This window comes from Protopterus annectens, chromosome 2.part1 (genome assembly GCF_019279795.1).
Source record: "Protopterus annectens isolate FY-2018-M chromosome 2.part1, PAN1.0, whole genome shotgun sequence".
NCBI lineage: Eukaryota > Metazoa > Chordata > Ceratodontiformes > Protopteridae > Protopterus > Protopterus annectens.
This window is the reverse complement of record NC_056729.1, coordinates 451,984,513-452,000,688: the sequence shown is the minus strand read 5'-3', so window position 1 is coordinate 452,000,688 and position 16,176 is coordinate 451,984,513. Positions and strand designations below refer to the sequence as shown.

Below are 16,176 nucleotides of genomic sequence, written 5' to 3'. Positions count from 1 at the left end.
AATGAGAATCACTTGTATTTTAGGCTTTATAACTTCAGGGATATACTGATCCACTCAATTTCTTCAGTATTATTAAGGATTTTATTGCTGTTAACAAAAGTAGGTGCCTCTTCCACTGTATTAAATATTTTGGTTTCTTCAGAAAGAAATAATTTCATCTTTGCAGGAAACCCCAACCTGGCTTCAATGTTGTAAAAGTTCATTGATCAGTGGTAAACAGGATTTTGCTTTACTCAGTACTTTACTGGAATAACCATTGTCAAATCTAACTATATGCTCATCTATTTTAATATGGAGGCTGGACCATGCTGTTTTTAATATTTGATCTTTTTCTAAGCTAGACATGAACTTAAGTATAACTGAACATGGTGGTGAGTTTTCCTTCTTCACAGGTGCTCTCAGGGATCTATGTGCCCTTTTAATTCCAAAAGATAAGTTTGTTTTATGTAGCTAGGTAGTTAAGAATTTATTGCATTGTCTTCCTCGTACTTTTCAGTTGTACCATAAATTCAAATGTTATTTCACCTCAGTCTCTTTTCTAAACCATTGAGTTTTTTTCTATAAGACAGTTATTTTGTTGTAAAAGAAATTCAGTCTGAGACTCACCTTCAGTTATTCTTCCTTCGTGACCATTTAAAGTTTCTTCCATATTGCTGATTTGTGTACTTTGTTGTTTCATAAGCATTTCTAAATGTTCCATCTTCTTTTTGGTCTCTTCTTTGAAACTTTCTAGGTTGGTGTTCAGTTTGCCTATTTGAAGTAATACATCCAGCATACTAGATATTAATGACTGTATATCTTTTTTAACACAAGAATCCTGAGTACCATTTCTTGAGTGGCTCATGTTGAAGTATTTTTTCTAACCAAGTAGTTAAAATTCTGACAAAAATACAGCTTTTGAAGAATTTGAAGCTATAAAATTCTCTATTAGTGAATGAAGTTAGCTAACACATTTCTCCATTTTTTTTCTGTCAGAGAAAAGTTTTCAGTCATAGAGGTTTCACCAGCTGTTGCTTTCAGTTCACTATCTTGACCAACCCTCCTGCAGCAAGTAGTTTTAGTTACTGGTCATTATAACCAGCAAGCCATGCTGAATGAAATGAGTGTGTCAAAAATATTTGATGTTTTCAGAGTTGGCAAATGTTACAGCAGGTATATCTTTTGAAGTTTGATGATCTGCTATATTCAGGTTGTTATATTATTAGTTGATAAGCTGGCACTGGATCTGTGGCTTTTAACTCAGCAAAGCTGATGCTAAATTTTACTCAGCTGTTTGATGCATACAATGACTTGCTCAATAGGCATTATTCCAAATGATATTTGAAACTACAATCAACTATTTCAAAAGATGCTTTCTTATCGTTATTCTTATAGTTAATTTATTCTCTTGTTATGTACCTTATACTAATCAGAATAAAATCAATCAGTTGGAAATGAAAGAATGAATGAATAAATGAAAGAATGATCAAATGAATGAATGGAGAAATTAAATCGCTAAAAATTTTAAAGCAAGAGTTAAGATTTTAATGAGGCTTTACCTTTGCATTTTCATTTAAAATTTGACTGTTGTGCAAGCCACTCCCACACAGGCTGGATTGCCATACAACATTAATGTCTTTCTGCTGATCATAAACTACATAGCTGGGGCTGCATCTGGCCTGTGCACTGGATGTATAAGGTCCTTGATGATTGGGATATATAGTGAACATCCATTCCCAAGCATGACACATAGAATCTTTGAAATTGTTATGTTGACAATGCATCACTGAGACATTAACACCATTACAATAAAACATTTTACAGTGGTGCAGTCTCCCTGTACTCCCACCCCTACCTTTCCAAATATAATGATTTAAGCAACTGTAGTGAGTAAGGATTACATTCCTTACCTTCATAGTTCCACAGTCTTACTGAAAAAGTGCATATTCTTTCAGTAAAGGCACTTTGTCTATTTCACTCCTGCAAAGTGAGATAACATTCATACACACACAGACACATGCACAACATTTATTCATGACCCACTTAATCCTTTTACAGGATCAAGGCATTGTCAAAGCCTATCTTGGTAACCAGTGGGTGGAAGACATTGCAAATCTACATTGAAAATCTATGCCAGACATGTTATTTTCTGCTGCAGAATGCATATACACACTCGCTAACACACATTACACACATCCGCCTCCACCTATTGCCAGTTTGAAGAATGTTAATTTACCTATGCCATGTCTTTGGGAAGTGGGAAAAGGGGAGTTACACTCAGAGAAAACCCAGCTAAGCACAGAGAGGATACACATACTTTGCACACTGGATGTCCCATTCCAGAATTAAACCAAATAAACAACACACAATATATATATATATATATATATATATATATATATATATATATATATATATATATATATATATATCTGTACATATCTAGATATGTATATGTGCATCTATATCGGTCTGTGTCTGTATCTATAACAGCTAGAGAGATACGAGAGAGCATGTGAGCTTGCACACACACACACACACACACACACACACACACACACACACACACACACACACACACACACACACATATGCACACACACACACACACACACACACACACACACACACACACACACACACACACACACACACACACACACACACACACACACAGACACACAGACACACACACACATCTATTATATGTAATGCTGTTATAATAGAAATTGCCAAAATACACAAATATAATACCTTCTCCAGTGTTCCAGTAAGATATCTATGCCTGATGACACCATGCACAGAGTCAAACAATTTTTTTCAGAAAAAATAAGTCTAGTAAAAGCTGAGGATGGGGTACAGCACTTGTGGACAGAGAGGAGTTATTTTAAGTTATATGTGCTAAGGAATGGAAATGAAGAGTGCGCACATCTGGAAATTATGACATTAGGAGAACAAATACACGATGAATGGAGATGGCGCGTATCATTTTATGGTGTAATGTAGTTGGGAGGATGACAAGTATGATAATGAACTATGCAGCAGGATGGAGGTTGGGAAAGGCCTTCATTCACAAACTTTCATTTTTTTTTCATTTGTTAATGTGATCTGTTTGTCTATAGCTTTTAAGTTTGCAAAAAGGACTAGACCCTTTTATTAGCTGTGTCTTAAGGAAATAATATACATTGAGTAAGTAATCAGATTGATGGTAAACCACTGTCATACTCAATGCTGGTGGTTATTAGCGTTACTAAGACAGACATTCCCTGATGTATCACTCATACTCATGTGGCAGTGAGTTTCATTTGTAGCCAAGCACAGGAAAACAGAAAACGTAGCAAAGGTATTTTCTTTGATTTGCAATTATTTTAAACATTCATGGATCTCTTAAATAATTATGAAAAGTATATATTGTTACTTTTATCTTAATTAGTAGAAAAGTTATTCACATGCATGATGAGGAACAAAGGAAGACATAACCTTTTCACCATACCTCTGCTTTGAAATTTGACTTAGAATTCAGATTTAGATTGAGGTTTAGACAGCTTGTAACTTATATAGTTTTCAAAAATATTTTTTCTCTTTTCACTTAATGAATCATTTTATCAGATTGTGATATTTATTACATCTCTGCCTGCTCATTTTGGCCATTTAACTTAATAATAAGCAGAATATATTAATATTCAATATTATATTTAAGGCATTTAAAGAAAAAGATGGGTGAGGAGAGTAGAGTCTGAATTGTTTGTGCAGTCTTTCAATAGAAAGACTGAAATGCAGAACTGATATTAATTAGCTTTGAAATAGTGCCAAACATGTATGTGCTACACATGGTACTAATGAATCCCTTGTCTATGTAAGCTAAACAGACTGGATGGGTGTTTGCCATCTTTTTCTTTAACATTATGGTACATTTCTTGATTAATATAAAATATATGATTGCATGCAATAGCACTAGTGTAATGGGTGGCCTTTCCCCCAATATAAATAACTAAAATCAAGATAAATAGTAGAATAAACACAGGGGGGGTCCAGCTCCACAGATTGTGAGTAATCACAGAATATTTATGTCTCATTCTAATCTCTTAGAGACAGACAAAATATAAACGGAAGATTTTTCCCTTGGATACAAAGAGTTTGAGTTAAAGCAAACTATAATTAAGCCTCATGTCACATTGTCATGTGGATACTTGTATAATTCTAGTTAGTCTTGTCAGTGGCATGACAGTTGTGACATACTATGATGAGTTCTGCCAAAATTAGCATCTTAACAGCCATTAGGCTTTCCTAAGCATCAACAAATGGACACAGCTGTAAACATCTGCCTGTCACCCACTCCCAACTTTTTAATGTTTTTTCCTATGGGAACATTGTACTAACCTGTGGTTTAGGAAAATGACATCTGTATGCGCTTAGTTATTCTTACAGCCAAATCTTTCCTATCACCTGTCTATGTTTGTGCATGCTTGTTTCATTAATGTCTTCTAGGAAATAGTATAGTAAATGGAAGTGGCAGTACAGTCTGAAGGAGTGAACATAGCCTATGGTGCTATGAAAATGTGATGCAAGACTATATAGTGTGCTTTACAGCTCTTGAGTTTGTTATAAATTCTGTACTAGAATATCATAGCTCAAAATGCATTCAGTTTGGTTTCTTGTACCTTTTTTCAGCAGTTTTATTTTACTAATGTATTTTTTTAAATAAAAAAGTACATATGCAATATTGTTAGATTTCTTAAGGAGGTGACATTTTTGGGGGAGTAAGAAATTTCTCTCTGCATTAATTCTGCTAATGTTTATTATATTAATATTATATATAGATAAATTTGAGTTAGTATGCTGTTAACAAAATACTAGAAATTGTGACAGCAACAAGTGTGTGTGTGTGTGTGTGTGTGTGTGTGTGTGTGTGTGTGTGTGTGTTTAATCCTGAAAAAGTGCTGTCATATAACATTACAGTTTTTCTAGCTTTATCCTATTTTTTTGAAAATGTGCCTCTTTATGACAGTCAGATGAAAATGATGATGAAATATTTTAAAATTCCATCTCAAGAATTACTTTTCAAATTTACTGTATATTCATGCTTTTGCTATAGCTGAATAATACTGTTTCATGTAGTTATGCCCCTTATATGCCAGTATGCAAACAGGGCCCTAAAATAATTAAAAGGCTCAAGTCACAGGAATTTAATGAAATGCCTATAGACTTCTGGCAAACTTAGAAATTCCATTAATTCATCTTGCAAACCACAGCATATACTAAGGACTACTTTGCCATATTAACAAGTGTTCTGTTTTATGCATTTCAATGCTACAATGCAGAGAATGGTAACTTGAGGCCTAGGTAACTACAATTTTCATTGGTTGTGCTGAGCAACGGAGTCAAGTTTTTGGCTAAAATTCTTATTCTTTATACAAGTTAAGGCTAAGCCAACCTTTTATATACTTCTAGCACAGAGATTGATTTACCTTATTTCATTGAAAATGGGATTATTATTATACTTTGATCTTTTTTGGGGGGGAGCACTGGTTAACGTTACATATAAAGACCTTTGTTTTATTTACCATGGTTTGTAAAGGTACTAATGCAGAGACATTATAAATAGCACAGTGAATGTATTAGGATATAACAGTCTGAATATCCACACACAGGTTTCAGCCTTGGTCTTAATTATATCTGGAATATGTTTGATTCAGGGGAAATAAGGAAATGTGGTGGTTAATGAGCTCATTTTTGTAAAGAGTAACTGTGTGCCAAACGGAATCTTTTAAATGACCGTTTTCATAGAAGAGTAAAAATGTAGAATATTTCTGTAACAAAAATAAAATGATGTTTAATATATTTGAAGGTATTTTCTTATCTGTATCACATTTCTCTATTATCCTCATACAGGATCTTCAGGGACGCAGGCAGAAGTACTTAAGCGCAAACATGTGGTTGAAATAGCATTCACACTGTATCCTCCAAAGGGGGCAAATTTGACTGGTCGTACAACTCGTCAGTCAACTTGGGTCAGCCCCATAGTTGATGGAGAGGAAGGATATAAATATTTAGGTAAGCATGAAAAAGGTCTTCTGATGCTTTATGTCATCTACCATGTCTGAAAAAAAAATTTGTGGCCATTTCTTAATTTAGTAAGTATGTACACTTTAAAGAAATGGATTTATGAACAACTGTTTCCTGAAAGTGATAACTGAAAGTCTTTTCTAGTGCACATGTTTTTTGCTGCCTTTCAAGATACATAATTAAAGTAATAGAATGTCTGACTGACAGTAGACACATTATATAATGATTGACTGGTCCAGTACTCCTTTTATGGTCTAATTAAACACCACATTTAAATCTGATGCACACAATATGTTTTTATTTTAATTATTTACTTTGTAGATACTAAATTATTTAGCAGTTTATGATTAAATCTGAACTCAGAGATGCATTTACAAAGATTAGGTTATGAATCAGCAAATTGTCATATTAATAAAATGTTAAAGAAAAATATTAAGAACAAGAAGAAGACAAGAGACTGTCATAATATAAGTGAGAGTGAGGATAGCAGGCAGTGCTTAGAAAGGTTAAGGAACATCTACACATAGTCAATGTGAAAATCCACCAGTGCTAAAGCAACAAAAGAGACTATTTAAATGCCTCATACTTGATGGAATAAATAATGTGAATTACTAATTGGGAAAATAAATACATATTTAGAATATATCTAAACCTAAAAGAGGTGACATGAAAAAAAAAGTCATCCTAAAACAGTTGACAAAATAATATAGATAACATTATTTTTATTCTGAGACAAAATCTTAGAGCATGCAAAAAAATAAATAATCTCTGGGATTCAATAAACCCTACACGGTTATTTTTTTCCATGTGTGCATCACGGTCGCGAACACTTTACAATTCAGTAAAATTCGTGTAGCAGTGCGCAATCATGTGCACACTGCTGGAGTCCATGTAGCTTTTGTGGCATGCACATCACCCCTGCAAAGCTGTCCTCAATGATTCAATAAACTCTAAAGCAACTGTGTAGACTTGGGCTAGCTCCTGGCCATGTATTCAAAACCTTTTATAATACAGCCATGGAAAGGAGTCTACAAACTAAGTAAAAGTGATCACATCAACACACAACTGACCTTAAAAGGTAAAAATATACACATTAATATATATTTAGTCATTCTTGTTCTAAAAAAGGTAAATAACAGTGTTAATAATTACTAAGTGTCATGTCATAAATGGAAGCCTCGCTCCCCCCTTACTAATATATCCGTAAGTAATGTATACATACATTCTAAATATAAAATGGCATGAAAAATAGCACTGATACTGTAATGTAGGCATATTGAGCATGTAGGTTGTGGAATACAATAAAATGTAAGAAAAAATGGTTGTCCTTTTTGTGTTATGCATACCTTTTCCCTGCAGTTCCCCTGCCTACATGGTTACTAACTGTGTACAAGAGGGCCTGTCTACATGGTTACTATGCAAATGAGGTCCACACACCTTTAATTTACTGACTCACTAAAAAATTTAATTGCGTAGGCTAGATCGCTTTGTGTAGGGACTTCTACAGTGTTTTTGCTCTGCAGCGCTTAGCACAACGCAGGAAAATGAGCAATACATAGCAGGTGTTTGTCTAACTGATATGTAGCTATTTCTATAGCACCATGTGTATATATACAGCATGGGCTGGAGTACAAATGGTGCTGGGTGCAAGTACATGCCCTACAACCTTTTTATTTTTTTATTTTATTTTTTTTTTAATTTTTTCTTCTTTTTTTCTTCCTTTGGTGCATGCAGGGGCACACAGGGGTGCACAAGAGTGCCATAGGGCTTCCAAGGGTATGTAGTGGTATGCAGCACAGCAATGACTGAAACTACACTTAATACTTGCAAGTAAGTAGCAGGTATATTACATAGCTGGTAATTGCAGCAGAAGCAGGTGATTCTCAGCACAGTGCTATTCCACAGGTTATAAAAGAGCCATGTAGACTCATGTCTGTTTTTTCCTGCCTGCTGCAATACCATTATAATAGAGTCAAGGAACTTTTAACCTGAGAAAATGATAAGGGCTGCTGCAGCTTTAATCCACATGTATGTGCTCTAGGCTGAAACTGAGGTTAATGGTGCTGATGACAACAGGCCTAGGCTGAGGAGGAGAAGAGTGTTCAGACCCAGGCTAACATTTCTTATGCTACATAACATTGAACTTGTAGAGCATTACAGGGTGGCAGGGAGACATTACAAGAACTCTGCGAGCTCAGCCACCCTCAACTCAGACCTATAGCCAACCAAGAGGAAACCATCCCATTGGAAACTAAGGTATGTGTAGCCCTTAAGATATCAGTTACAGGTACCTTCCGAAGGCCAACTGGGGGCATGATGAGCATGTCACAGGCATCAGCATCCAGGATCCTACACAAATTCCTGGATACCATACTCATGCATGCCAGTGAGCACATATGTTTTCCTCTTAGGTCTGCGGAGAGGGCCAGCAATATGGTGCACTTATAGTGAGTAATGTATTACCTTGAAGTAGTGGATGCAATAGACTGCACTCATGTACACATCAAAGCACCACCTGGAGAGCAGGGTAGAATGTATTATAACCACAAGGGGTTCCCCTCCATCAACTACCAAGTTGTGTGCAATGCCCAGGGAATTATCTTGAATGTGTATGCTGGCAACCCTGGTAGTTATCATGACTCCCATATCTGGAACACATTACAGCTGTACCAGATGTTTGCTAGGGGGGGACATCCCAGAGAGATATTTACTGAGGGATGCTGGCTATGTAGCTGATGGCACCTATCAGAAGTGCACACACACCCACAGCAGAATGAAACACATGAGGCACATGCTCAAACTAGAAACATCATAGAGGGTGTGTTTGGTCTGCTGAAGTCATGGTTTAGGTGCCTAGATACATCCAGTGGATCCTTGCAGTATGATCCACATACAAGTACAAAAGTCTTCACAGTATGTGCTGTGCTGCACAACTGATCCTGTGAAAACAGCTGCAGCAGGATCAGCAAAGGAAAGGGACACATAACCTCCCACACCAATGCCTACTGCACCACAAGCACAGTCACAGGAGGAGTCGGTGGGGGAACCACCAGCTGCTGTGAACAGAGGCAGAACTAGGTGTGTGCAATATGCCCTTGCTTTGGCTAAGACACAGTGCATAGCACATTCAGTGATCACCTAGGTTCCTAATACCATTTTCTGACTCCCATACATAGATTAAAATTGATGCCAGGCAAATCACACAACCTTTACCTCTCCATGTAATGGTTGTGTACTGCTTGCATCAAAGTCAGCCCTGAACTAAAACTGTGTCAACTTCTGCAATTGCATGGTAAGTGCTAACCCTACATTTTATTATGTAATAATAATATGCCATATATGTGACTTTCTTCACTTGGTACAATAATTAAGTAAATGTAGTTGTGTTTGTCCAGAAAGTATCATAACATGTGACAGCAGAGCAATTACTTTACTTGAATGTAAAAGAGCTAGCTGTGCCCACTATGGCCTTGATTTGGCAAAGAGACAATGCAGAACACAGTCACTGAACACCTATGAGTTTAATCTCTTTCTCCTACTCACATACATATGTAGTCAGATTTATGCCAGATAACTCACACAACCTTTACCGTCACATGTATTGCCTATGTACCTCCTGTATCACATAGAGTCAGCCCTGAACTAAAACTGTTGTCAGCTGCTGCAATTGCAAGGTACCTCATGAACATTCCTCTCAACTGCATGGATTGTCGCACAGTGTCCAGAATCTGGCTTTATATTTTTGGTCGATTTTTCATAAAGATGTGTGGTGTTATGGAAGATTACTGTCAAAGCATTAAAGATTAAAGTCATAAAATAATGTCACACATCTGAGTTTTAGACTTCATGTCCTTCAGAAATTTCCTGTTAATACAAAACCTGTTATTCTATCAACTTTATTAGTTTGCAAGAGCAATATTTAACAAGTATCCCTGTTTTAGTGCTGTTGCCTCACTTTTATTTATGGCTATGTCCACAATTCATGCTCTAAGAGGTAGAGAGATATCCTCCTGAACCTGGGCTGATTGTTTAATGATATTATGGCATATTATTGATTTGTTTACCTTGCTACAGTAAACTGTAGCTGAATGTCCACAGAAATAACTGTAACATGTCACAGCAGAACAAATATGTTCACTTAAATGTTCCCATTACTAAGAAGTATGCCTCATCCATTACTGATTCACACAGTCAGCCCTCTCAAAGGTAATGAGGAACACTGCATGCCCCCAGTGTAGCACCATGCATTTGCAAAGGTAAAGAGTTGCACACATTTGTAAAGTAATGCTACACATTGCAGTTTCTGACTTCAAAAACAGTCCCAAGATCAAACTACAGGCAAGATGCAGAACAAGGAGAGTAACGAGTCACACGGAGAGAATAACATGTATTTCATTGTGCCATGCCAGGACATCAGCTGTAATCACCAAACTAACAACAGGCTAAGCTTCTTTGACATGTAACAGGAATTGAGGTTTGCCTCCCCTACACAAAACAGCAGGGTTTCCTTGTTTGACTCATACCAGTAACTCATCAATGATAGCAGTGTACATTGTGTTGCACTTCATTATGTGAATAATGCTTGAATTATGTTCTGGTGGCAATGAGGAATAAGGCATCCATCCTGTGTTCTGTAGATCAATTGGTGTGTGTGTGTGTGTTCAAACCCAACAATATGTAGACATTTGTAATGTGAACTTTCATTCATTTTCTACTGTGGTTAACATACCTAGCTTTTATGCATTTCACTTCTTTTCTCTGTTTCACTTTCCTTTACTTATGGGATAAAGAATGTAGGAGATGTCCATGTCCATTACTAGTACATGTCAGTCGTGGATAAATTGTCTGACAGTAGTCAAACATGACACATGTTGTTTTATGATAAGAACAAGGCCATTGCCTTGTTTGTAGCAGAAAACAAAAGGTGTCATGTTTGGTTCTGCTCATCTGTTTAATGCAGAGTGCCTCATTGCACAAACTAGACAAACAAGACCACCCAGGACACAGGCTGCCAAAAATAGAAACAGGATATATTCAATTATTGCCCTTGGTCACTGCAAAAATCAGGCCTGGAGTATAAACTCAGGTGGTAGATGTGACAATTGCAGCTCACATTTGTGCACTGCTTACCTACATGCAATGAGGTGTAATTTGCATGTGTGTACACTTTGCTCACCATTTTGCAAACTCATTGCACACTGTGCTAGGGACTGTATATATGATACTTAATTGCTGATCCATATTGGATATTACATTGGAAACATTACACAATAAGGTCCAGATGTAAGCATGTCTCATTCATTTACAATATATTAGTATGCTGTCCACCTCCTGACTCCCCCAAACTCAAATCAGTACAACACTGGGGACACATTCATTTTTCTAAACATGTATCAATCATGCTACCAACATGTAATATTTACTGTAGTGTGCTCACACTTGGACAGGTCCACTTAATGGTACTCACAGCCATGCTCTGCTAACATTAAACATCCAAGTATGGTCAATAAGGGTACTCCTGTTGCTACACTAATAGGGTTATTAACAGAATACTGCTATTAGTCTAATAGCTTCATATAATGCTATGAGGCTATGTGCCTAGGCAGGACCCACAAGCTGTTGTTCAGTACATGCACCGCTGATGTCATCTACTATAAGTACACCTGTAGTCTGGTATAACTCATATTTGTGTCATGGCACTTGCATCAAGTACTCTGTTCTGTACTCCATGCACTTAGGTAAGAGCTCTATTCCCACTGCAGTCAACTATGTCTGTGTGTATAGTCAGCAGAGTACACCTGGTATTCTACAGTTACTTCACCAAGGTCATGGTTTCCCACTCTTTAGATACTTGCACAATCTGACACATCCACTTCATGCAGACCTCACAACCTATTGTACCCCACATGGCCTGATGATATCACCTACTATCAGTTCACCTGCATTGCTATAGAAATCCAACTTTTGCAGTGGTGCTTGCATTAAGTACTGTGTTCTGTAGTCCATGCACTTCAATAGGTAGAAGTTCTGTTCCCACTGCAATCAACTCTGTGTGTGTGTGTGTGTGTGTGTGTGTGTGTGTGTGTGTGTGTGTGTGTGTGTGTGTGAGAGTGTGTGTGTCTAGTTAGCAGAGTACACCTGGTATCCTACAGTTACTTCACAAAGGCCATGGTTTCCCACTATTTTGATACTTGCCAAAGTTGGCACATCCACTTCATGCAGACCTCTCAGCCTTTTGTCTCCCACATGACCTGATGATGTCACCTAATATAAGTTCACATGCATGCCTATAAAAGTCCAGCTTGTGCCGTGGTGCTTGCATTAAGTACTGTGTTCTGTAGTCCATACACTTATATAGGTATGAGTTCTACTCCACTGCAGTCAAGTGTGTGTGTGTGTGTGTGTGTGTGTGTGTGTGTGTGTGTGTGTGTGTGTGTGTGTGTGTGTGTGTGTGTGTGTGTGTGTGTGTGTGTGTGTGTGTGTGTGTGTGAGAGAGAGAGAGTGAGCTGCTACACAGAACTACCTAGCACATTTTGCAACAGCATGGTTTGCCCTAATCCTCTCTTTAAGAGACACTGCTGATGTAATTGCCTATATAGTGTTGTTGGACAAACTCTAAGCTGGATTTCAGCTGTGGAGCTTGCATACTTTGCTGTGTTCTATGGTCCCTGAGCTTACATAGGTAGGAATCCTAATTCTACTGCAGTCAAGTGTGTGTGTGTGTGTGTGTGTGTGTGTGTGTGTGTGTGTGTGTGTGTGTGTGTGTGAAGTATATTCCTATTAGCATCAACTGTGTGTGTGTGTGTGTGTGTGTGTGTGTGTGTGTGTGTGTGTGTGTGTGTGTGTGTGTGTGAACTGTTTCATAACAATACATAAAGCATTTAATTACTGTATGTGGGGCTCATCCTTGGCCCTACATGCAGTATGCTGGTATCATAAGCTATATGATACTTTTGCGTATGTATTAATCAAACAAGTGCATGTTCAAACAATGTGCTAGAGACCATCCAGCCATCCATAACCTCATCCTAAACCACCCATATTACACTGACCTGGGTTTTAATCTATCCACATACATCATGGTATGGTTTCTAATGTCTAAATTATGTGGATGAGAAAGGACTGTTATTTAGAGGTACTGCATGTGTCTGGAGAAGTTAATGGAAATGCAAGCTTTACACTTGTATTGGTGTTTTACTCATGTTTCACTACAGTGCTGTAAGACAAAGCACTGTGCATAGTCAATATGGGGACATATAAACTTGGATTGTTACACTCTAACACCTGCTATTGGGTGTCATGTTTTACAGTAGGCCATGAATGTGCAGGGGGACCATAGTCAAGCAACATACCTATCTATGGCTTTTCAAATGTAAAGTGCACATATATGAATAATATTACAGTTTTTAGTCACAACTCCAGTGTCAGTATTGCAGTTATTGTATATATAGGCCTTTTTGTATGTCTGTTATCAAAATGTTGGGACAATGGCAGTCCACATAGTATAATACTTACAGACTATAGTACACAGTTAACACACAATTAGACATGTGAAAAAACTGTGTCATACATACCTATATACCTAACATAGTTCAAACATATTACCATATCAAACCTCACATAGACATAAAATCAAAAACTGCTCCCTCATGGCAACTGCTATAAGTGAAAGGGCCTATGATGTGAAGTGAAACAACAGCTAGATTGCAGTTGGCCTGTCTGCACACTGCTGCACTCAGACAAAGCATCACATGATGAAAAGTACAGAGGCATGTCTTTGAAAGACTGAAAAGAATTCTATGACCCACACAACCTAAAATTATGTCTTTATCCTGCTGAGAGTAATCTGCTGTTGGCTTACATTTCAAAGTTTACATGTAAAAACTGTGTAGACTGAAGATGACAGTGGATGTAAGGCAGATTGCAGTGCAGTTGTGATTTTTCCCTCCAAAACAGTAATCACTCACAGCTGCAATCCATTACTAATCTACAAGCTATAAAAAGGCAACCTTGTAGGTAGTTCTACATGTTTCAAACATTGTGAATCAGCAGTATTTTCAACCAGTATTTCCAAGCTTTCTCTACAGAAGAGTCATCATTCTCATAAGGTATGTTTAATTTTTATCACATACATATAGCATTTCTGGACTGTATTTCAAATTTCTGTGAAGCAGTGTTCTCCAGTGTTATCCTTATGTATGACTTGCAAGTCTAATGATAGCATGGCTCACTTTGTCAAGCCATTGTACAATTACTCATGATTGGCAAGACAGGTAAATACATGGGTTAGACTGCTGTGTGGGAGATATCTAAAATGTTTCATGGACAAGCACTCTGACAGCACTTGTAGCAATTCTAAGATGTAGTGTTACATAACAGTGGCAATTGCCTGTACCTTTGTGGGGATGATACTTAAGGCAAGGTAGTGTAATGGCACTAAGAAGAATATGTTTCAATACTCAGTTGCCTTGTTTTGCATCCTGCCTGTTACCAGTTCCCATATGTTGACTGCTGTATGTTTCTCCATTGAGTAATACTGTCTACCTTCTATGTTGCATCTATAAACAGTTATGTTGTTGTTATGTGATACTTATGTATACTCTACATCTGTCTTCTTTCAGGCCAAGTACAGCTCTGGCATGCAAAAGTGTGAATTCCTGACACCCACCATTTACTGATGGGGGAAATCCAGGCCATAGTAGATGTCCTATGCATCCATGGGTGTTTCTACTCCAAAGGGACCGGTGGGATAGTGCCTGTCGAATGACATTATGGCAAGAAGTAGTTGCCAGTGTAAATGCCGTGGGCAGCCATGGATGAACATATGACCAGGTGCACCACTGGGCCACTGACATGATGACAGCTACCAGAGGAAGAGCTGCTGCAGTAGGTCATGATTTCATGGGTACAGTTTGAGGCCCTGCCATAGAACAACCACTGACATTCAATGAACAGTTCTGCACTGACCTCTGGAGCAACCAGAGCTCCCAAGACACTGATGTGAAGCATGTCCTTGATGTGGGTGCCAGTGTGTCAACATCCCAGGAGGAGCTTACAGGTAGGCCTTGCTATATGCACTGTTGAATAGTGATGTATATTGCTAGAAGAGAAATGAATTAGTATGTATCACATGTAGCTGTTTGTGGGGATTGCAGAAGCTACTGTTATAAGCTTAGCCTGTAGTTGTAAGCCACATTATTGTGTACATTTTTGTTTTTTGCAGCTTTTAATGTGCAAATATATAACTACCTCTGTTAGTGGTGAGTGTAGTTTTATTGGTCTTACTTCTTTCTTAACTTCTTCCAGGTACACCATCAATGCAGCAGGACCTGCCTAACACCAACCACATCACAGGAGGATCTCCCAAGTAAGAATAGTTATCTGAACAGTTGAAATGTGTTGTACAGGTCAATGCATTTAAATGGAGTAGTTATTTGTGCCACATCTGTTTTTTGTTTTGGTGGTTAGAAGATTGCTACAGGTATAAGCTTAGTTTGTGATAGCAAATGCACATTCCTGGGTAACTGTTGACTTCTGCTATTCAGGGGACAATGTAGTAGACCCTGTGTTACTGCTGATTGTGGTGCTGTTGTCCTTACCTCTTTCTTCACTTCTTCCATGTCCATCCAGCCTACAGGCATGCTTACCATCTGCCGCTGGTAAGTGAAATACTGTTATTTCATTAGTGTCGATCAATATTAAGCAATACAGTAAAGGTTAATTTGTATTTGAGTCATGTTTTCCATATTGCTCAGCTTTCAGTAATACTGGCAGCATTGTTACTTTGGTAGCACATATTGCAGTGTAGTATTTTCATTACTAAGCTATTTCTGTGTTTCTGTATTTTTCTTGCAGGTGTTTCTAACATTGGAACTCTGGGCACTGTGCCACCTGATATCAGTATGTTATCTGAGTGTGACAATGATGGTGGCCAAAGTGAGGCACAGTCTGGGTGGGCAAAGTTGAATCTGACACAGATGTGGCCATTTAGCCATCCCCTACATTGACCTTTAATACAGCCAGTAGGCCTATGCCTACCCAGTTCACTGAACCCACAGATTTTGGACAGGTCCAGGGTGAGGACATTGATCAGTGGAGTGTGGCTAATGCCTGTTGAGTCTGACTATAGCC

General features: G+C 37.8%; 1 protein-coding gene across 1 annotated transcript in view; it reads left to right on the top strand.

Annotated features, from left to right (window-relative positions):
* Window positions 1-16,176, top strand: part of IQCM (IQ motif containing M) — a 528,943-nt gene that overhangs the window by 451,698 nt on the left and 61,069 nt on the right. Inside the window, exon 4 of the mRNA XM_044063384.1 lies at window positions 5,872-6,033. Coding sequence (XP_043919319.1) covers window positions 5,872-6,033 — 162 coding nt within the window. The remainder of the gene's footprint in view (window positions 1-5,871; window positions 6,034-16,176) is intronic.